General features: G+C 41.8%; 1 protein-coding gene across 1 annotated transcript in view; it reads left to right on the top strand.

Moving 5' to 3' along the window:
* LAMA3 (laminin subunit alpha 3) overlaps positions 1-24171 on the top strand; it is a 249900-nt gene that overhangs the window by 20512 nt on the left and 205217 nt on the right. Inside the window, 1 exon segment of the mRNA XM_038543644.1 lies at positions 7885-8037. Within this exon segment, the coding sequence (XP_038399572.1) occupies positions 7885-8037 (153 nt within the window).

The raw sequence follows: 24171 nt of genomic DNA, 5'->3' as shown, positions 1-24171 counted from the left end.
GTGCCCTGTTTAGCAGGTGGATGTTTCCTTTTGTTGTCACTACTGTCAACGCAGCTACTTCTGTGACTATTGCTGCAAGATGGGTCTCTAGTGGCACACCTCGCCTGTGCCTGTCACTGCTGCCTCTGTGGTCCCAGACTGCAGTGGATGGAAGAATTAGCTGAGGTTTTTGCTAAAAATTCTGATTCTTGGCTCAGAGACACAGCCTCCATGCAGGGATGTAGGACCTGAGATCTCCATTTTAAACAAATACCCCAGGGGTTGGATGGTTGTTATTAGTATGATCACTTCCTGGATGACATCTCATTGAATTTTCACAGCCACTGCATACGATTGGAGGGTTAGCCCATTTTAGCAAAGGGAAAACAGAGCTGAAGGGAGGCTCAATAATTTGACTAACACGGAACTTGTAGAGACCCGAGCTGGGTCTCTTTCCCAGGTTGTGGGCAGGTATGTGGAAAGTTTACATAAGTGCTGTTTCCGTGTGGTCTCACATTCCATCCAAATGGAAGACAGAGCTCTTTGATGGAGCTCACGGAACAGTTTGATAAGGATGGAAGGCGTTCTGGCTGTGAGTAACATCACCAGACCCACACACAGGTCCTGATTCCAGCACATCCTAGCTGTGTGGTTTGAGGGGAGGCACTTCACCTCTCTGAGCCTTCTCTTCTTTGCCTTGAAGTTTCGAATACCTTGATATAAGCCTGAGAGGGTCATGAAGATGAAGCCAAGTAATGCATGGCATGCCTCTCCTGGGTTTAAATATCCTCATGCTAGCTTGATTTTAGCAACTTCTGGTAATATATTGTATTTGAGCTACTTCTCTTCCCTCCTGCTACATTTCTTTTGGGGCAGGGGCCAACTCTTAGTAGTTGTTTGTGCTCTACACGTTGGCAATTCTAAGACGGTGGATAAATGGATGAGTGTTTATTTTTTAAAATATTTTATTTATTTATTAATGGGAAACACACAGAGAGAGGCAGAGACACAGGCAGAAGCAGGCAGGGAAAAAAAAAAAAGAAGAAGAAGCAGGCAGGGAGCCTGACGCGGGACTCAATCCCGGTCTCCAGGATCACACCCTGGGCCGAAGGCGGCGCTAAACCGCTGAGCCACCCGGGCTGCCCCTGGATGAGAGTTTAAACAAAAAAAAAATTATATTAGGAGCATTGCTGTAATCAATCTCTCATGTCTTAGAACAATACAGTGTTATACTGTGAATTTAGCTGGGAAGCATTGTATACAAGAGGCTTTCAGTTAAGTAGAAGCATCAACAATGTTACAAATAAGATAGACTTTTTCCCCATCCTTCTGAAAAAGCATAGGTCCCCTTGTGGGTCTCTGAAACATTGGCTTATTTTCCAGGGCCTTCCAACCTTAGATCTCAACTCTGTATTGTTTATTTGAACAGTTTTGTCCCTTTGCCTTCCAGCCCCTTCTGTTATATTTGCTATTTCCCATATGTCTAGGCTAGTAATAGTCTTGATACAATTCAGAGCATGCATCCCTTGTCCCCATCTCGATGAGTCCCTAGTCCTTGTCTTTTAGTATTTTCATCTCTATCTGGAATACAGAGTAGATGACCAGCACAGGTTTGTGAGCATGGATGGGTGATTCATTCAACACAATCATGAAAGAATCCCACTGCTTCCTTTGTCCTCCTCTTCTCTGACATGTCTCAGTTTTGGTCCTGCTTTTATTTATTTATGGCTATTTTAAAAATATTGAACCTCAGATGCAGAGTTGGATTATGGATTATCTACAACCCTCAGTTTATGACATGCTTTGATCATTGGTCCTTGCATGGTCTGTTTTAATGCATATGTGGATGGATGGTTTTAAATAATATAACAAGCATCTATGTACTTGCTACCAAAACCAGAATAGGGCCTTGGTAGTAACTTATGTCTAACCATATGGTTTCCCTACTTCCCATCTCTCTGTTTTCCACAGTATGGGGTGACCACCATCCTGAATCCTTTATTTTTTCTTTGCTTTCCTTTTTATATAGTTTTATTATGTCTATTTTCCTAAAAAGTATTTCTCATTTTGGTTGCTTTTGACTTTATATCATACTTTCCCCCCTCATTTAATGTTATATTGCTAAGATTCATCCATCTTGTTTCATGTTGTCAAATATATTTATTTATTCGCTATTGGTCATTTATTCATTCACTACTTGATTCATTCACACTCATGTGACTGGGTCATTACGTTATTCCCAGGATTTTGCTCTTGTGAACAGTGCTTCTGTGAATATTCTTGAACATGATGTCATCAGGTTTGTGCAAGAGTTTATGGGTTATGTGCTTGAAGGTAGAATTCCTGGGTCACAGGAAATGTGAATTTTCAACATTATAAGATAATGCCAAAATAGTTTCCAAAGTCTCTGCACCAATTTGTACTCCTCATGTCCTTTCCAATACTATTTATCCTCAAATTTTGAACTTCGGCCTGTTGAATGGATATAAAACAGTATTACACTGTGATCTGCCCTGATCACTAATGCTGGTGAGAGAACATTTCTTCAAATGTTTATTGATATATGTGTGTTCTCTTCTGTAAAATGCCTGTTCCTACTTTTGCCCGTTTTTCTATTGATCTGTTGATACTTTCCATACTGATTTGCAGAAGTTTGGTATATATTTCTGATGAGAATTCTTTGCTGATTTTATGTTCTTTGTTCAGGTATTGATTCTTATGTAACACCATGGCAAAACTTAGTGGCTTAAAACAAAACTTTGCTTTCTTATGATTCTGTGGGGTGACTGGGCTCAGGTGGGTGGTTCTTCTGCCCCATGTGATGTTAGCTGGAATAACTCAGTGGTCCAAGAAGGCTTCACTAACATGTCTGGCGTCTTGGTGCTCCTTGCCATTTGGTTAGCTTGGACTTTCTCTTAGCATGGTGACTTGGGGATAGTTGGACTTTTTACCTGGAGGCTGGCTTGCAAGAGGAAGGGAGCACAATATGCCAGTCCTTTTAAGGCCTCTGCTCCAAAATCCAGAATGACTCTTCTGCAAATAATAAAGTCAGGTAAGAGGAGAGAATAATCTCCAGGGAAAATAGCCTTCACTGCTTGATGTTTGAAGTGGCAGATACACACACACACACACACACGGAGAAGGAATTGTTGGCAGCCATTATGAGAGATGTCTGCCATTTGTATACTGTGAATACCTTTCAGTTTGTAACTTTTCTATTTCTTTAAGATGAACCAATATTCTTTTTTTTAAATATTTTTATTATTTTTAAATTTTACTTTATTTTATTTTGAGAGAGAGTGCGCGCACAAGCATGTAAGTGGGTGGGGGAGGGGCAGAGGAAGAAAAAGAATCTTAAGCGGGCTTCATGTCCAGCACAGAGAACAACATAGGGTTCCATCTCATGGCCCTGAGATCATGACCTGAGCCAAAATCAAGAGTCAGACGCTTAACCGACTGAGCCACCCAGGCACCTGTAAGGTGAATTTTATTCTTAATTTTAATCTAGCTCTTCTTTTATAGTCAATGCTTTCTGCATCTCGGTTAAGAAATCGTTCCTTGCTTCAAATTCTAAATGATATTCACTGATATTTTGTGCTAATTTTTTTAAAGTTTATTTCTGACATTAAGTCCTCAACTCATCTGAAGCTGATTTTTGCTGTGGCTTGAGTAGGAATTTGATTTTATTGTTTCCCATTTGAGGTGGATTAGCTTTTCTCACTGATCTGATGTACCACCTCTATTATATACTAATGTTTTCAAAATGCATGGATCTGTTTTGGGCTCTTCTCTGTCCTGTAGGGCTGTTCCTCTCATCTTGCTCTGTTTTAATTATAATAGCTTCATAATAAGCCCTGATGCCTTGTAGGGCAGGTTTCCTCCTCTCTGGTCTCCCTGTTCAGCAATATCCTGTTTTTTCTTGGTTCTTTACTGTTGCATATAAATTTTAAAATTATTGTACTCAAGAAAATCTCATTGAGATTTTTTTTGGGTTTGTATTGATTTTATATATCAATTTTGGGGAAGAATTGACAAGTATTAATATTATCCTATCCAAGAAAACAGTCATTTTATTTATTTAGATCTAAGAAATTCTTTTAATAAATTTTGTTTGTTACTTACTCTGCTTTCTTATATTCAATATTTGAGGGAAATCATATGGTATTTGTCTTTCTCTGTCTGACTTCTTTTACTTAGCATAATACCCTGTAGGTCCATCCATGTTGTTGCAGATGACAAAATCTCATTCTTTTTTTATTGGTAAGAAACATTCCAATGTATATACATGCCACTCTTCTTTATCCATTCATCTATTGATGGACATTTGAGTCAATTCCATATCTTGGCTATTGTAAATAATGCTCTTATAAGCTTAGGGATGCATATATCTTTTCAAATTAGTGGTTTTGTTTTCTTTGGGTAGATACCAGTTGTGGAGTTACTGAATCATTCCTATTCTATTTTTAATTTTTTAAGGAGCCTCTATGCTGTTTTCTGAAGTGGCTGCACTAATTTGCATTCCTACCAACAGGTGCACAAGGGTTCCTCTTTCTCCACATCCTTATCAACACTTGGATTTCTTTTCTTTTTTATTCTAGCCATTCTGACAGGGGTGCTGGTAGTGACATTTCCCCACGCTTTCCATCCCCTCCCCTCTTAGTCTGGATAGCCAGGCACTTTTGGGAGCCAGTGTGAACACTCTCCACTTATCTTGCTAGCACCGTGTGCCCCGCCCTTGTGTTCCCCTGCAGATCTGTCCCACCCACATCAACCCCATTTGGTGTGTGTCTCTCCTAAAGCCACTTCTGCCCTTACACACCTTGCAAACCACCCCAGCAGGGACCAATGCCACTCCAAAGTGACTCCTGCCCTAGGGAGAGGGGAAGATAACCACACACACCAGTGCATCTGCAGTCCCAGCAGCCATTCCTTCTAACTAGCAGCAGAGAGAGAGCACCCTGGTGATCAGTACAACTACAGCCCCAGCAGACAGACTGGGGGCAGGACGAAAACCTCTCAGGGGACATCTCAGGAAGAGTGCCCTGCGGTTCAGTGTGATTGCAATCCTGGCAGATGGACTGAGGGCAGGCATTTGGTCTGACTGCAGACACTGCCCTGCAGCATCCCCAGATAGGCCCCCTGACAGCACAGGGACCAAATCCTGCCCGGCACGCCCCCAGTGGACAAAGTGGGCCATTGCAGCTGGCCGGGCGGTAGACAAATGTGGTTCAGCCACAGCAGGAGGCTGCATGCTGCTCCCATGGGAGACACCCTTGCAATATCTGGTTCTGGGGAATCAGGGGTGAGGGTAGGGGTGGAGGTATTGCACTCTAGGGCACCACGAGGCCTCTTTTTTCTAGACCAATTATACGGAGTAATGTATGTTATTGGCTATTCACAATGTCTAATAAACCAGAGTTGTAGGTGCTTGATGGGGAAGAGAGTTACTAGGTGGTGGTTGACATACTATTTCTGGGACCCTAGGTTTGGATCCTGGTTCTACCATTTACCAGTTGTGTGATTCTTGGGAAAATACTTAACTTACTCACTGTGTCTCCTTAACTGCAAAATAGAGATGATAGCCTTAGGGAGCAAATGTGAAGTGGATGGTGCCCAGTGCAGAATAGGTGCTCTTTAAATGTTCACTTTATTTATTAATATAATTATTTGAAAATTGAGAATCACTTAAAACACAAAAAGCATCATCTATATTCTTTATATGTTCATTATGGAGATGAAGATGGAGATAAATGCAGATCATAAGCATCCATATCCTTGGAAGAGATTTGCTTCTAACTACATGTAAAGCTCCTAACCTTAGAGGGGAATAATATAATTCCCTTATCAGATAATTAAATTAGTAAAATCTCTCTGGGGAAAAATGGTAAAAATAAAGATGATTGCAAGGAAAAATATTCATAAGTGTTTAAATGTCTTAGCTTAAATAATTGTTATGCTTTTTATTATATTGACAAATTTTTATAGAAAGAACCTTCATTTTTTTAAGAATTGCTGATGAGATAATTACTTTATTGAACTTCTTTGAGGTGCAAGACAATGTGCTGGCTAAAATGTAGTGACAAGCAGGACGCATATGATCTCTGATCTCATGAACTCATGGGGCTGCATATCCCAGATGTTGCTCTTGAGTTACATAAGTATAGGATGTTGAAAGATAAAGTGTGCATAAATATATCACCACATATGAGAGAATCCTCAGTTACACAGTAGATGAAAACATTTGGTCACACATTTGGTTACCCACCAGGATCAAATGTATCTTTGTACACTTAAGAATTAACTTTCAAGATGCTCACCAGGGGGAGAGGCAGAGGTACCATTCATTACATTATAGAATTTCTGAGAAGGCTGTAACTGTAAGTTTGCTTCTTTATCCACCTCCTCTGTGGTGGTTATGCTTTAAGGTAATTGAATGGGGGAACAAAGCAGTTCAGTATGTGAAACCCATTACTGGATAATCATGATCTTTTGACCCAGTTAAAATATAATCAATATATAAGAATATAAGAAAGGCTTTTAAACCTTTAAACTTTTATAAAGTTCAGCTTTTTTGGTGGTAACGGCTGTAAAATTCTGCATCACAAACAAAACAAAACAGAAAAAAAATTGCCTACCGAGAAGAATAATTCAATAAGGAAATGAAATGATATCAATAGAATCAGAATTTAGTAAGGCTGATAATACCAAATAGATATCACTCCAGGTAAACATGGATTCTCATTCATCTATGGAATTAACTATCAATTTCTCACTTTGGTATCCACAGCTCAGCCATTATCTCCCCATTTACTTTTTGAGACTTGTCTTTGATTACTTCTCTGTTGTTAAACTGGACCAACTGGCCTCCGTGCCTTTGTTTGGGCTAGTTCTTCTACCTTAACTCCTTCCTTGTTTGCTTCTCACTGACACTTACCAAAGCTGGTCCATTCTCACCAGCAACTAATTCCACCTCTTCTACCCTGTTTCCTAAGCCCATAGAATACGTGTTGCCTTATACTTGGAACTCTATAGTCTTGCTGTATCTCACTTCCCTTATAATTGTCTACTTATCCTCTCCACTGGGACTGTGAACAGGGATTCTCTGTATCTTAGTGCTTGACATGGAAATTGCAGAATAGAACATAAAGAGTAAAAAGGATTTGCTGAAGGAAAACATCTTTGCATCTCAGGTACAACAGGTTCTTCTTAAAATGTCATATAGGACAAGAAAAACATAGTTGTAAAACATGGAAGATAAATGTATATGTCCTAGAAGCATTATACACACAGACATAAACAGGCAGTATGGTTTAAGATTAAATGAAAAAGAGGGGCACCTGGGTGGCTCAGTCGGTTAGGTGTCTGACTCTTGATTTTAGCTCAGGTCATGATCTCATGGTCCTGAGATCCAGGCCCACATTGAGCTCCCTGCTCAGCGTGGAGTCTGTTTTCTCCCTCTTTCCCTTTGCTCCTCCCTCCAACTCTTGCATATGTGCTCTCTCTCTCAAGTAAATAAATAAATAAATCTTAAAAAAAAGATTAAATGAAAAAAGAAAAAGCCTTATTACTGTCTTCAGAATACAGTATGATGAATCAATGGCTGACATCTCTAAGCTGTGTAAAGCAGTCTTTTTTTTTTTTAATTTTTATTTATTTATGATAGTCACACAGAGAGAGAGAGAGAGGCAGAGACACAGGCAGAGGGAGAAGCAGGCTCCATGCACCAGGAGCCCGATGTGGGATTCGATCCCATGTCTCCAGGATCGTGCCCTGGGCCAAAGGCAGGCACTAAACCACTGCGCCACCCAGGGATCCCTGTGTAAAGCAGTCTTATAGTTACCTCTTTACTAAATTGTTAAGAAAGAATTACTTGAAAATAAAAAAAGAGCTTTTTTCCCCCTGCAGGGTCAGTTCTGTGACTATTGCAATTCTGAAGACCCCAGGAAAGCGCATCCTGTCACCAACGCAATTGATGGATCCGAGAGTTGGTGGCAAAGCCCTCCTCTCTCCTCAGGCACACAATACAACAAAGTCAATGTCACCTTGGATCTAGGGCAGGTAAGTTATGCTTCCAATTGGAAAGGGAGAAATTAGTTTGGATCGTTGTTTCTGTAGTTATTTCTGAGATAATAATTATATTAAAAAACAGGTATCAGTTTTAATTGGTATAATTTCCTCTTGGTTTTTTAATATCTTTATATTTTTTATATCTTCTGTTCCTTGGCTGAGATTTTATATATTTTTATTTACTTTAAGAATATTTGTACTTACTCACTGAAGCATTTTTATGATTGCTACTTTAAAGTTTTTGTCAGATAATTCTATCATCTGTTTCATCATCTCTTATTGGGGTCTGTTGATTGTTTTTCTCATTCAACTTGTTATTTCCCCCTGTATGTTGATATAATGAGTGATTTCCACTTGTATTTTGGACATTTTAGATATTATATTAGGATACTCTAAGTCCTATTTAAATCTCTCAGCTTAGCAGATAGTCACCCTGTTTAGGTTTAATATGTAGGCTCTGGCCTGCTTTTGCAGCCTGTAGTTCCAATGACAATTTGGTTTTCAGAACTGGTGCATACTATTCCAGTCTGCTTTGTTCATCTGGTACTGGGGCTCTTGCTTGGTTCCCAGGAGTGCTGCTGCCTGTGGAGCCAGAATGAACTTCTCTTGATCCAGTGACATTTAGTAGGGGTTGAGACACACTGGACCTTCAGGGCAGAGAGTGCTTCCCCAGTGCATTGTCCAAGGCTGCCTGGTTCAGGTAGAGCTCCTGCTGAAATAGACATTTGGAAATCAATGGCATATAGATTGTGCTAACTGATGAGACCACATGCGAGTGAGAAGAGGAGGGGATCTAGGGCTGAGCCATGGGACTCTCCAAGATTAAGAAGTCCTGGAAAAGAGAAGGAACCAGTAAAGAAGATTGATATGAGATGAAAGATGGGAGGAGGACAATCAAGAAAGAGTCCTAAAGCCAGGGGAAGAAAGTATATCAAAAGAAAGGCAAAAAAAAAAAAAAAAAGAAAGGCAGTCTTACAGCTCTATAATACAAGACAAAAAGCCTAATTTTAAAAAATGGGCAAGGGATCTGAATAGACAGTTCTTCAGAGAAGATACATGAGTGGCCAATAAGCATATGAAAAGTTGCTTAGCATCATTAGCTATCAGGAAAATATAAGTTAAAACCACAATGAGATACCACTTCACACTCAGTTGGGTGGCTATAATCAAAAAGATAGATAAAGTATTGATGAGGTTCTGGAGAGATGGGAACTCTAATACATGGTTAGTGCAAAATAGAATGGCATAGCTGCTTTGGAAAACAGTTTGCAGAAACTTTCCTCAGAAAGTTAAACACAGAGTTGCCATATGACCTAGCAATTCTGCTCCTAGTTATATATTCAGGAAACATGAACACATACATACACAAAAGAACTTGTTTATGAATGTTCATTATAGCATTATTCGTAATAGCCAAAAAGTGGGAGAAACTCAAATGTCCATCAGTTGTAGAATAAGCCTAATATCCATATCTATACATGCAATATTATTCAACAATCAAAAGGTGTGGATTTCTGCTGAATGCTACAACATGGATAAACTTTGAAGACATGCTGCTTGAAAGAGGCCAGTCAAAAAAGATCACATATCATGTGATTCCATGTATATGAGATGTACAGATAGGCATATCTATAGACGTAGAGCAATAGTAGCTTAGTGGCTGCCTGGGGATGGGGGTTTTGGAGGGAATTGAGGGATGACTTCTGGGAGGGATGGCTTGTTTTGGGGAAGACAGATGAAAATTGAATGTGGTTGATTGGACAAGTTTGTGAACATACCAAAAACCTTTGGACTGTCCATTTAGATGAATGAACTGAATGGTGTGTGAGATATACCTCAGTAGAACCGTAGCACATCAACAAAAAGTTCATGGAAAGAGTGTTTCAAGGAAAGAAAATACAGGGAGAGTGACTATGTCAAATACTGTATCAAGTAACATAGGACATGTCATGACTGATAATTTGCCATTGAATTTGCTAATGTGGAGGTCCCTGGTGGCTTTGATGAGACAGGACTGAAAACCTGACTGCAGAGAGAGTAAGAGAGATTGTGAAAGGAAAGGAAGCTTGGAGTACAGAAATCTAATTTGAAGAGTTCCGAAGGAATGAGGAGAGAAGAAATAGGGGGAGAGCTGTTGAAAGTGAGGTAAAGATAAGACTGCTGACTGATTCATAATAGGAGACATAGAACAACACTAGCACTAACACTAATGATAGTACTAATACTGATGTTTAAACCCATCTTTCTGCTGGTGATAGTGGTGTACAGAGTATAGTTCATATAGGAAATACTGCTTGACCAGATGCCTGCCCTCTGCCCATCTGCTGGGGCCGTGGTCACATCTACCTGCAGGGTGCTTTCCTGATGTTGGTGAGTGGGGCTGCAGGAACCTCGTGCACGTTTGGTGGCACTGCAAACTGGAGCAGCCACTCTGGAAAACAATATGGAGGTTTCCCAAGAAATCAAAAATAGAATCATCATATGGATCCAGTAATTCCAGTAATTCTGGATATTTACCCAAAGAGAATAAAAACACTAATTTGAAAACGTATGTGCACCCCTATGTTTACTGCAACATTATTTACAATAGCCAAATTATGGAAGCAACCTAAGTGTCTGCTGATACATGATTGGATAAAGAAGATGTGGTGTATATACACAATGGAATATTATTCAGTAAGAATAATGAATCTCGCCATTTGCGACAACATGGATGGAGCTAAAGGGTATAATGCTAGGTGCAATAAATTAGAGAATGACAAATACCATATGATTTCACTCATATGTGGAATTTAAGAAACAAAACAAATGAACGAAGAAAAAAGAGACAAACCAAAAACAAAGACTCTTTTTTTCTTTAAAGATTTTATTTATTTATTCATGAGATACACAGAGAGAGGCAAAGACACAGACAGAGGGAGAAGCAGGCTCCATGCAAGGAGCTCTATCCTGGGTCTCCAGGATCAGACCCTGGGCTGAAGGCGGCGCTAAACCGCTGAGCCACCCGGGCTACCCGAAAAAGTACAGACTCTTAACTATAGGGAACACACTGATGGTTACCAGAGGAGAGGTGGTTGAGGGGACAGGGAAACAGGTGAAGGGGATCAAGAGTACACTTATCATGATGAGCACTGAGTAATGCATTGAATTGTTGAATCACTATATTGTACACCTGAAACTGGTATAACATTGTATGTTAACTATACTTCAATTGAACAGAAAACAAATTTCTCCAAAAAAAGTATTGCTTGAAAGCAATCAAAAAGGCAATGTATCCCATAGCCTAGAAATCGAGTGATACTGAGACTTTTACCAATTGAGTGTGTTATCTTCATTTTGGTTGGGGATAGTTTGGTGATAGAAGGGCTGTCAACCTCTTCAGCTCACATGTTGTATTAAATTACCTCTCTCCCGGGGATCCCTGGGTGGCACAGAGGTTTGGCGCCTGCCTTTGGCCCAGGGCGTGATCCTGGAGACCGGGGATCGAATCCCACGTCGGGCTCCCGGTGCATGGGGCCTGCTTCTCCCTCTGCTTGTGTCTCTACCTCTCTCTCTCTCTCTCTCTGTGTGTGTGACTATCATAAAAAAATAAAAAATAAATTACCTCTCTCCCAAGAATATTTTCATCAACAATTTTCATCTGAGATAATTCAGGAAGACCTTTCATGGTTTGAAAGACTCGACAAGCCCAATTTCAACTATGAATTAGTCTTATCTCTCTAATAACTCATCTCTGTTATTAATTTAGTAGATATTTTGCTGGTGATGATCAAAATTTACCTATTACACAAATTATTTAAGTGAGGATTTCTGTAATTAGTTGGGAATTTTAACCTGTCAAAAACAATGTGTACCTATCATACCATGTCTGCTGGATTTACTTTTTCTCCCCAAAAGCTATTTAAAAAAAAAACCCACCAACCTTAATTTAAAAAAATGATATCTATTTATTTGAGAGAGAGAGAGAGACAGCATGCACAATTTGGGGCAGAAAGAGAGGGAGAAGCAGACTCCCCGCTGAGCAGGGAATGGCATTGGCTCAAACCCAGGACCCTGGGATCATTACCTGAGCCAAAGGCAGACATTTAACTCACTGAGCCACCCAGGCACCCCAAACCTTACCTTTTAAAAGTACCCTTTTGATACACTGAAAAATACCTAATTAAGACAACTGAATTAAAAAAATAAAATCAACGTGGGAACAATTAGTAACTTGCTGGTTGCTGACAGACATTAGCCATCTTCCTTCTGTGTGAAGATTGTGTTCCCCCAATGCTTGACTGACTGAAGAGGCTGACTGAGGAGGCTGCTCTGAATGGGGCGGGGGGCAGTCAATGGTGGATCCTGGAATTGGCCCACCCTGGTTTGCACTCTAGTGCACTGCTTACTCACTGTGTGGCCCTGAGCAACTGCTCTGTCCTGAGCTTCATCCTTTAAGAGGGAGATAATGATTGTACTTACCCCATGAGATTGCTCTGAAGTTTGGACAAATTAGCTGCTTCATTTTTAAACCTCTTTATGCCAGTGGTTTTGAAATATATTTTTATTTAATAAAATAAACTGAACTTCAATAGACGCTCATTGTTAAATGGACTCATTATTTCTGCTCCTCTAGAAAACACTGTATACCGTACCATAGGAAATACTCTCAAAGAGCACAGAAGCAGGAAAAGCATCATCAAAGATGTCAGACAGAAGGTGTTTCTTTCCTCTTTGTGTCATAGCCACATGTGTTCTAACAAGTAGGTTTGGTCTTGCGAGATTCAGACTGTATGCCCTATTGATAGGATCTGTATTTTCTTTTTGCTGGAATTCGCCACAAAAGTGCCACTGATAGGTTAGATTTTGTAACTGAATAGTAACCTACAGACCTCAGATGAAGGGAAGTGGGAATTTTTTTTTTGAAGTGTGAATTTTGATGCCTGGTTGGGACATAAAATATAGGACCTAAACTTGTTATTACCATGTTACTTTTTGTCCAGCTACTGAGAACTGACATTTGATTTTGATGTGCTGTAGTCAGTTTGACGGTTTCTGTGGTCATTGGGGGGAGGTCACTTTTTTCTGTCTCCTTTTGGACTAGTTGGTGGTTTTCATTGTCATTTTTCTTGGACGACAGAGCTTGGCAAATAAAAGCATCACCTTCAGGACTTGGTCTTGAAGGGCAGTGTCCCCCTTACAAGGTGGCAAACGTAGGAAGTTTCTGTGATTCACTAGGGACAGTGATCTTTTCCCAGGCTGTTCAAGTTCATATGATGATACTGTACTCATCGGTTTTAGAAGAACACAATGTCTTATAGGAAACTTTCATCTCATCTGGCCAAATATAAAGAGTTCAGCTTCTTAGCCTGGGTGGAGGCCAGCTGGGAAGTATAGGATTTAATGTCCCCAGGGGCATCTCTCAACCCAGGAGGAACAGGAATTGGTAGACAGATTCTCCATTTCCCTGCCTCTCCAAGAGACAGTTCTTCAGAGTATCTCCACCAGAATTGAACTCCAGTTGGCCCTGGTAAGAATCTACCATTAACAGATCAGCCACTGGCTTTTCTCTCCCTTCTGGGTCCCCCTCGCTCCCCATTTATGCTTTTTCAGATCAACTCCCAAATAAACTACCTGCACCCAGAGCTGGATTTAGAGAGGACCCAAATGGAGACAGGAAAGAAAGGGGGCTTAGGCCAAGACTCTGAACACCCTATAGGTATCCACATAAGAAAATGCTATGAAAAGTTTATTTAAAATGAAGTAAGTAGGAAATTCAGAAAGTATTTCTAAAGTTCTCAGATTAAGAGTGACAAAGGAAACAGCATTATAACTTTTAAAGAAAAAATAGGTCTGTGCCATGACTCTGTTTTTTCATGAGCTCAGCATAGTTGGTGAATTCCCCAGGGGCCAGATACAACTATAGTATCCAACCATCTGAGAGTGAATTTAGTATGCAGAAGGCCTAGGATCTTTTTTTTTTTTTTTTTTTTTCCTGGCCCTCTTTTAACTTTTATGAGACTTTGGTGGATGAGTCCAAAACATTCTTTGTAGCCCTTGTCAGCTCTGACTCAGATGGGAGGAAGGCCTGGGCTAGTTTCTGATTGTTCTTAGGCAAATGCACTTTGGAGATTAAATTGGTTCTAGGGATGCCAGGCGGACGAGGTCACTAAAAGTCTGACTCACTTGGGCCCCTGGGTGGATATAGTTCAATCCAGAAAGTGGGTGACTCTTAGATTTGACCCAGTCTTCTAAATTCCTTAGGAATTGTTTAGACTATATACTTCAGAAAGACAAGGACTATGTCTTCTTTTGTTCCCTGTATGGTGTCCTGCTCCCAACATCTTGCACAGTTTCAGCACATAGTGGATGCTTAAGAAATATACTGAGTGAATGTAGAATAAAACAAGGATGAGTCAGGGTCAGTCTGAACTTCCCAGGGTATAATACCAGTGGAGGTATAGTGCTGTGAGACCAAATCTCTAGGATAGAGTAGACCAGCCTTGGCTCTGCTCTGTAATTAGATGGTCCCACTTAGGACATTTGGGTCTCTTTGCAACATCATTTTAGTGTTCTATAGCTATAACATCATTAGAAGACGTAGATATCCAATTCAGAACAAATTTGTAATTTATAAATATTCTATTAACAGACATATAATCATGAGACTCAACCTTTGAAAGCGAATGATTTGTTAGTACATAGAAGGGGGACCAACAAAATCTCCTGGGTTACTGGGGATGCAATTTTATTCTTTATGCTAACTCTTTATTCTTTAAGTAGTAACCTAAAGATGGTAATTGCTTTTCAAGTGCCTTTTAAGGAATTTATACATTAGGAAGAAGGTGGCAATCTGGACTTTTCTCTTTACATGTGAAAAACTCAAGGAAGCTCTGGTTTCAGAGCAACGACAGAAATCCCTGAGATGCTGGCTTTGTTTAGCTCTGTGAATCACTAGCTCGGATAGCATTGATAATATATGTAAGTAAATAGATTTTAAGATCTTTAAACACTATTAGAGAAAATAATGTCTGGGAAATCAGGCCCTCACCCCCGAGTGTGGGGAGGACTCACTGCCTATGGCTAGAGATGCTAACAAATGATGTCTGTGAACGTGCTTTGACCCTCATGAAACATGAGACAAGTGTGGAATATTGTTATTATTACTTAGACAAATCATTAACACTCTTCCTTCTCTCCTTTTCTGCACTTCCAATAAGCTTACCCTGCTTTCTGTTGTCTAAGCGAGTGAAGTATATAAATATATCCACACTAAAGTTCTGGAAACTCTGTGCTGATGTTATGTCACCCAAGAATGTTTGCATTTAAAAAAAAATTACTACCTATTTTTGTCATGGAGTGACTACTAGGAATTTATCCTAAGGAAACAGTGAGGTAAATGGTCAGAAAATTTGAGCCGGGATATTCTTGGGAGTATTGTTTATAATAACATAACTGGGAAACAATCTCATGTCCCACGAAAGGGGACTGATTCATGCAATGGATCGTCAGCCATCAGGATGATGCTGCTGAGGGGATCTTTACCAACATGACTATCATGACATGACATGTTATGTATGTGCTTACATTGTGAAGACAAGAAATCAAGCTATTACGGAAGCTGTGTATATAGTATGGTATGATTTCATTTTCTTTGTGTATCTGAGCATAGAAAAAAGCCACAAAAGAGAAAATCTAAAATACTAAGAATGCTTTTCCCCAGATGGTGGGATTATTGGTGATTTTTACTTTCCTCTGTAAATCCCACGTACAGTGCAGTTTGTATCGGTGCTCTGGATTATTTCCTAGGTACAAATCTGGCGTCGCAGCTTTTGAGCTGTGTGATACCAGATTCTTTAGGTAGGTTGATGTCTCCAGGGCAGTTTCTTCATCCGAAATTTGGGGATAAATCTAGTACCATCCTCGTAGGGTTGTCGTGAGGAATTAAGAAGGTAAAATAGAAAAAGCTTTTAGACTTATGCCTGTAAGAGCTGTAAGAGCTCAGTCCATGTTAGTTATTATGTCTGTATTTTTTTTTCAGTTGAGCTTGTACATAAAGACAATAAAGCTAATTGGGAAAATATTTTCTTTTGGGTAAAAAAGAAGAAGTCGGTACAGAGAAGACAAAAGGAACAATTATTCCTGGTGGGATTTGAGGTATCGAATAAAAAGCTTACTTGGCACTTCCTGATGCCCTCCATCCCCCCAACACAAACTTCTGACCACTTCATCCGGAGTGAGATCTCTGCTAGAGATCTTTAAATGCCAACCGAATCAGAAAAATGCCCAGTAAATGGAAATTGATTATTTTTAAAAGAGCCTGTATTACTCCTTAGCTAATCTTGAAAATGATTTTGTTTCTTCCCTTGTAAAACTACTGTGATTTCAGGCATACTTTGGCTTTAAATCACGGCACTTTTCTTATTACTATTATTGGCAAGCATATATAAGGAAAAATTGAATTTCACAAATTCTTCCCCATGCTTCCAGGGAAAGCTTGAACTCAAGCTTCAGTTCAATATAACGTCTCCAGGGAGCCCTCAGGCCGATGCCCCCCCTCCTGTGCCAGCTCTCTCCAGGGCACCTGCCGCAGCCCCACAGAGCCCCAGCTCTCACCTCCACCCGGTGTACCTGGAGGCCCTTGTGTACGACCAAACCATCTTCCTTTACTCTTGTCTTCCTGACAACCCTTCTTTCCCTATTACAATTTCTTTTTTAAAAATATTTTTTTTATTTATTTGACAGAGAGAGAGAACCGAGTGCATGCACATGAGATTAGAGGAGCAGAGGGAGAGGGAGACACAGACTCCCCACTTAGCAGGGAGCCTGATACAGGGTTCAATCCCAGGACCCTGGGATCATTTCTTGAGCTGAAGGCAGATGCTTAACCTACTGAGTCATCCAAGTGCCCCCTTTTCCAATTTCTTTGTTTTGCTTCACATTTGCTTTTTCACTTTATGTTCTCCCATTGTGTTCTTTTCCTTGAGGGAAAAACTTAAACCTGATCAAACTAGCCCTTCTTCTCATGGTCACTGCCGGCCTTCAGGAGGGGTGCTGTCCTGCCCAGCCGCAGGCTGGGACCGGTGGAGTGGGTGAGGAAGGTCTGGGCTCCCTAAGGAGGCTCAGCTCCACCTGCCTGGCCACCAGCCAGACCCTGGTGCAGGTAGTGTGGTTGGCATACCCAGGACTCCTGCAGTGCCCTCCAGACCAGAGGGGCCCAGTCCTGGCTCCCCAGGTGCTGCTGGTCCTGCAGATCCCGCTGTTCTTACACAGGCCGTTTCCTTGGCCCCAGTAGCCTGCAGACAAGGATGCTTCAGGCTCTTGTCGCTCTGACTCAACAGCAAGCTCCTGGGCTGTTTGCACTTCTCTCTTTGACTCTTAAACTACCAAGATAAACATTCTACAGGTGAGGAATGCCCGACTCAAATACATCCTGCATGACATGCTCTCTACCGGATGTTTTAAGCACTCTGAGCAATGAGATGGTATGTTTACCTTTGGAGTTTCTGAACCTCACAGAATAACTCCAGTGGAACATTTGGTTCTTTCCCCTGACTCTCACCATCACCCTAGCTCCGCAAACTCTCATCCCTCATCCCTCACAGTGCCTGTCACAAGCACACCTGTCCTGGAGCTCCCGGTGAGACAGAGTGAGCAAGCCAGGGACAGGGAGCCAGGGGGCTGGGAAATGCAGGGGAAATGTGAAATCTGAATTGCCAGATCCCTAGAGCCATGAATTCAGGCTGGTGTCTCTGTCAGAGGGTGCAGGTGGGCAGAGCAGGGGGCAGCTAGCGGCAGGGTGAGAGAGCAGACAGGGCCGGCCCAGTCCAGCTGTAGTGCATGAAAGGCAGCGTCCAGCCTCTCACAGCCTGGGGTGTGAGGGCAGCTATTTTGCAAATTCCTGCATTTCAGGGTGAGGGCGGCTCCCTTACCTGCTAGGCCTGGGCAGGGCTGGACCTGAAAGTCCTGGGTTTAGGACAGGTGGGTCTGACACTTTGCCCGGGCTGCCCCGGCTTGCCCTTGTTCATGGGTTGCTATGGCTTGCACACATGCCCCTGTTTAAACTCATTTTCTTACTCTCTTAGCTAGCAATCCCCTCAATCCTGGATGCTGCTTTCCTGCCTGTCTTTGTCCGTCTTTCCTAATCCTGTGTGTCTCCCCGCCCCCACTGTCCTCACAGCCGCACAAACCACCACCTAACCCACGACAGACATCCCCATCCCTGAAATCCTGCTCATTTTCAGCCTGGGGTTTCCCGACCCTGGCTGCTCAAAGTGTGGTCTTTGCACAGGCTGCATTGGCACCCCCTGGGAGCTTGCAAGAAATGCAGAATCCCAGGCCCCCGAACCTGAACCTCTCGGATCAGATCTGCATTTCAGTCTCCTTCCCTGGGCTGTGTACACATTAAGATTCGAGCGGTGCCTCTTGGAGCAGTGCTTCTCAAACTATCTGTGACAAAGCATCAGTTGTTACTTTTATTTTTTTTTAACATTTCTAATCTGTCACAGACCAGTAGACCAGTAGAAATAAAAATTTCTTAGAAAGATGAAATGAAAAATAAAACCTAAAGACATAGAAAATACAAGCTGCATTTAAAAAATTAGAGGGTTGCCTAGGTGGCTTAGTGGGTTAAGGCTCCTGACTCTTTTTTTAAAGATTTTATTTATTTTTTCACGAGAGACACAGAGAGAGAGGCAGAGACATAAGCAGAGGGAGAAGCAGGCTCCCTGGGATTTGATCTCAGGACCCTGGGATCATGACCTAAGCCAAAAGCAGACACTCAACCACCGAGCCACCCATGCACCCTGAAGCCTCTTGACCCTTGATTACAGCTTAGGTCATGATCTCAGGGATCGACCCTGCTGCTGCTTGCTTTGTGCTCAGCACTGAATTGGCTGGATATTCACCCTCTGCCCCTCCCCCTGCCCACGCACCTGTTCAATCTCTCTTTCTTAAAAATAAATAAATAAATAAATAAATAAATAAATAAATAAATAAATAAATAATCTTTTTAAAAAATCAGATACAAAAGACACCAACTTATTCTTTCAAATTGTAATAACGGTTTCAAAATGCATCCTCTGCATTTTTGTCCTTGTTTTGTGGCTGAGTCCCCAACAGCCCAGGGACCACATTCTAGACCATGTACTGCAATTTTCCTTCAAAGACATTGATGCCCACTGTATTCTCTCCTGAAGAGTCTGCATCTCCTGTCGGTGACCTTAATACTCTTCCTTGGGCAGCCCTTGTGGCTCAGGGGTTTAGCGCCGCCTTCAGCCCAGGGCCTTATCCTGGAGACCCAGGATCCAGTCCCACGTCAGGCTCCCTGCATGGAGCCTGCTTCTTCCTCTGCCTGTGTCTCTGCCTCTCTGTCTCCCTGTGTCTCTCATGAATAAATAAATAAAATCTTTAAAAAAAAAAAAAAAGACTCTTCCTTGGCTTGGATTTGGTTGTGCAGTTCCAGATGTGTTTATTAATTATTTAAGATGTAGCCCTCAGCCCTCTTGTGAGCTAGATGGTCCCTATTCCTCCCTCCCTCCAGTCGCCCCCTGCTCAATGCCCGGAGCAGTGACCTTGTGGGCAGCATCTACAGGCTCCCCTGCCCTAGGGCTTTGGGCACAGTTTGGCCACGGGAGGTACAAGCAAGTGCTCAGTTGAGAGGGTGAGGGGAGATTTAGACTGAGGCATTTATGCCTTCCACCCCCACCCCCGACACCCCTGCCCAGTGCAGGATCTCAGGTCTTCCACTGAGACTGTTGGCTCCTGGCAGGCACCTTGCTCTTTTTTTTTTTTTTTTTAAGATTTTATTTGTTCATGAAAGACAAAGAGAAAGTCAGAGACATAGGCAAAGGGAGAAGCAGGCTCCAGGCAGGGAGCCCGATGTGGGACTCCATCCTGAGACCCTGAGACCGCGGATCACACCCTGAGCCAGGGGCAGGTGCTCAACTGCTGAGCCACCCAGGCATCCCAGGCACCTTGCTCTTATAGCATCAGCCCTGTCTTGGCTCCAGGCCCTGCTTCCTCTCCTTGTCCTTGAGGTTCGTGGTGGGGAGAGTGCTCAGATGTTGCTAGCTCCTAGGGGCTTCACCATCACCCCTGCCCACTCCTTTGCAAACAGCTGATTGGTTAAACTCCCCCCAGTTTCTTCATTCTAGCAGAGTCGTGTGTCTCCGTGTGTCTCTGTCTGAGCTCTGAGTGACACCAGCACTCTGACTTATGAAGGAGGCTTTTCGAGTGATTGAAATTTACCAAAACCCCTCAGTTGTCATCTTTGAGAGAATGAAAGGGAATTACGGAGGAGGTGGCTAGCCAGAAGCTTTTAAAAAGTATATATAATGGTGAGAGAGAGGAAGCTCCCAAGCTTAGCTGAATTATCACCATGAAATAAGGAAGAGCTTTCTGTTCCTTTCTATAGAGAATGCCTGGTACGTGGAAATAATTCAGTGAACGTACATTTAATGTGTGAATGAATTGGGGATACGGAGAGTTTCTTCCTTCTATTTCCCCGATTTACAGATGTCCCTCACATACCAAAAGAAATATGCATGAAATAGGCACTAAAATATTCATCACTTGTAACTTGGAGCGTATCGAAGACATAATGAAACGTTGGGCTTTCAGTCATTTATATTTAGAGTATTCATTTAAACATTTAGAAAAATAGGAAAAATGTATGTTGTTCTTTTCCTTGTGATAGGTAAGCTCATAAGTCTTAGAAAATTCTTCAATGTCTTCATCACAAAATGAAGCAAGATGAATAATTTTCAATAATTTCACAGGATGAATCTAGATGAAGACCATCTTGTTTCACAAGATGCATAAGTTAGAATTTAAATACAGTTAACATTAAAAAAACCCGGCAAGTTTCACGGCATCTAGAACCATGCCAACATACTTATGCCAGAAACTTTTCTGAGCACTTTTCGAGTATTAACTCATGTATTCTTTGCTATAACCTTACAAGGTGGGTCCTTAGTTTCTAGAAGAGGAAATTGAAACTCAGAGATAGCATGCAGCCTGATGGTGTCATACAGCCTGTGGCTGCCAGTCACAGGTGAGCCTGGGACAGACCCAGGCTTTGCTGGCTGCGGACCAGGCCTGAGGTAGGTTGCAGCAATGTTGCGTGTGATGTTCCAGGGCTGCCTGTGCTCGGGCTCCGTAAAGTTCTCATGGCCTCGTGGGTGTTCGCTTGTAACTGCTGTCTTTGCCCAGGCTGTTGTCCATTACTTTCCACGGTGTTCCCTTGTGAGGATCCATTTGAGAAATCCTTTTAGTCCTCCAAAGAATTGTACTTCCAAGTGTCATTAAAAACCAAAACCAAAACTAAAACAAACAAACAAACAAAACATAGGCACACTGGGGTCCAGGTTTCTTCTTTGTATTGACCACTAGAAAGAAATTTCTGGCTCTGCCATGTGAGTGCATAGAGCTTCATGACCCGCGTTTTATGTGCCAACTTTATTATAGGCTTAGCAGTTCACCCCTACCAGTAATTTTCCTTTTAGTCCTTTATAGTTTGTTTTTCATTTTTGTTAATTTTTTTTACATCCTTTAGGACTTAGAACTTTATAACCCTCCCTATCCTTTTGTTCTTTTCTTCTTTTTTAAAGAAGAATTAATTAATAATAATAATTAATAAATTATTTATTTATTTGAGAGAGAGAGAGAGAGCAAGCGGGTGAGAGGGAGGGGTTGAGGGAGAGGAAGAGAGAGAATATCAAGCAGACTCAGCGCTGAGCTCAGAGCCTGACTGGGGGGGCTCAGTCTCATGACCCTGAGATCATTACCTGAGCTGAAATCAAGAGTCAGATGCCTAAAAAGACTGAGCCATCCAGGCACCCCTCCACCCTTTTTTTCCCTTTTCCAAAAAGGTTGTAGGTAAGTACAAGCAATATATTAATGAAACAGTAAAATAAAATCTCTGTTTTCATTCTAGTCATACATATGGTTGCCACTTAGAATAAACCGTCAAGACATATTTTACTTTACTTAATGATTCTCCAAAACCTGAAATATTTGTATATTTATATAGAACTATTTCTTATTTTCTAGTGTTAAATGATACTTTTGAGTCGTTTCAGAAAGCACACTGCAATTCTGTAGAAACCATTCAAGCTTTGTAAGCTGGTGTGGCACAGTTTTGAATTTTGCTTCTTCCTAAGTGAATTATTATAGGGATATGCAACATCAAGCAGAATGACCATGCACAAGGGACATGTGGAGAGCATGCCAGGTTACAATTTTCCTTTTGTAATACATAATGGACAAAGGGCTTGCTCTTGCTCAGCTATTTTCTTTTAGTACTGATTTGATATGTTTTTTTTTCCTTAGGGCAAATATATCCTTTAATTATAAGGCCTCACTAGTTATTGTACTGTTTCATTCCCAGATATATATTTTTTCTTTGCTTCTGAATGTTTCCAGTGACAGTAGGAAAATAATGTGTGTGTTGATAGCAGAGAGTGTGTTCATTTCTAAATACATAGGGATTCATCCTAAGCAGTCGGATCATGACTCATAACGTCTCCTCGAGGCATTCTTTCCAAAGACCCCTTGCCACCCACGTTGTACCTCTTCCTAGCCATTATTTCTGCTCTTGTGAAGAGTTATTGCTTACTTTGGAGAACAGTTGGGGCTTAATAAAGTATGTTCTATGCTGAAATTTCTTACTCAACATGTTATCCCATAGAAGATAGGCTTGCACAAATAGATTGTAATTTGGCTACTTGAAGATACTTATTTTGCCCCCCAAACTGGTCTGTAATCATGGCATGGAGAAGACATATAGTCCATTGCAAGAGAAACTCGGTCAGCTTTCTATTGAGATGGTTTGGCAGCTGTTGGCAGGGTGTCATTTCAGGATGTAGAGCAAGCTGTTCACCAAGCCTGGAATTCCTTTAGCTGAGGATAAAGCTGTGAAAAGGCAAATGTTGAGAGAGGAAACAAACACACTGACTTAAAATTTGCTTTGAGATTAGGTTTCCATAGGAGGAACAGGAACACTGGCAATGCGCTCCTGATGGTAAAAAGGGATATATATCATGGGCAAGGCCAGTGTTCTCAGACTTTAATGGACATCTGAGTCATCTATTCAAATAACATTTCTGACTCAGAAGGTTGCAGGCATGTCCTTAGATTCCGCATTTCGGAGATGCTCTCCAGTGGTTCACAGTTGCTGGCCCACAGGCTATACTCTGAGCAGCAGGGGGCTGGAGGACAGACACCCTGTCTTGTCATTGGGCATCCCTGGGAGGTGAAGGGCAAGGCTCATCATCAGGCCTCCCTAGGACTGAGCTGGAAGCAGGGCGGGTGGTAGAGAAGAAGCAAGACCCCTGGTGCAAGATGACGTCTGTGAAGAGTTGGCAAAACCTCTCAAAGGGACGTGTGCGTAATAAAGGACATGGTGCTAGGGACACATTGACCCAGGTATTTGGACAAAGCAATGTGGCAGCAAAGTAACTCTTTATATTCCTGTCATTTCTGGCTTTTGAAAGCCTGGTACACAGGGGCTGGAAAATCAGGCTGTGCAGTACCTTCTAGCATGGGCAGACCCACCACGGAGGAGACACTCCTGGAAGAAAGGATCAAGCTCCGCAGCTTTAGCCCTGCCGGGCCTTTAGCTGTCCCCTCCAGCAGGATTGCTAATTGCACGAAAATCCAGGTTTTGAAATCCCACAGATGTGAGCTCAGGTCCGTGCTTCATTACTTACTTCTATGTGGCTATAGACAGGTTCTCTATCTTCTCCAAACTTCGGTTTCCACATCTACGAAGCAGAGATATTAGTACCAATAGGCCAGTGTTATTGTAAAGGCTACTGAAACACACAAGCACTTCTCAATCCTCAGGAGATGCTAGTTTTCCCTCTTCCTCCTCCTTGTTCTTACTGTTATCTTAGGGATACTACTCAGCTGATCCTTGGCTGATCCTTCTAGAAAGCAGCACCTTTTTGTCTGTTCACTTGCTACTGCAACCTCTTGCCCAGTTTTTCTTTCTTGACTTTGCATCTCCTCATGCTCAGGGAGGGCACTAATCCCAGCAAGGGCAGACCTTCGGGCTCTAGGGCTAAGCTGCAGCCCAGGGAGCAGAGCTGAGGAGCCAGGGGTTTCCAGCTCAATGAGCGGCACTTGGCTGGCTTTGAGCTGGCT

This window comes from Canis lupus, chromosome 7 (assembly GCF_011100685.1).
Source record: "Canis lupus familiaris isolate Mischka breed German Shepherd chromosome 7, alternate assembly UU_Cfam_GSD_1.0, whole genome shotgun sequence".
NCBI classification, from domain to species: domain Eukaryota; kingdom Metazoa; phylum Chordata; class Mammalia; order Carnivora; family Canidae; genus Canis; species Canis lupus.
The sequence above is the reverse complement of the archived record's forward strand: the minus strand, read 5'-3'. Positions and strand labels throughout refer to the sequence as shown.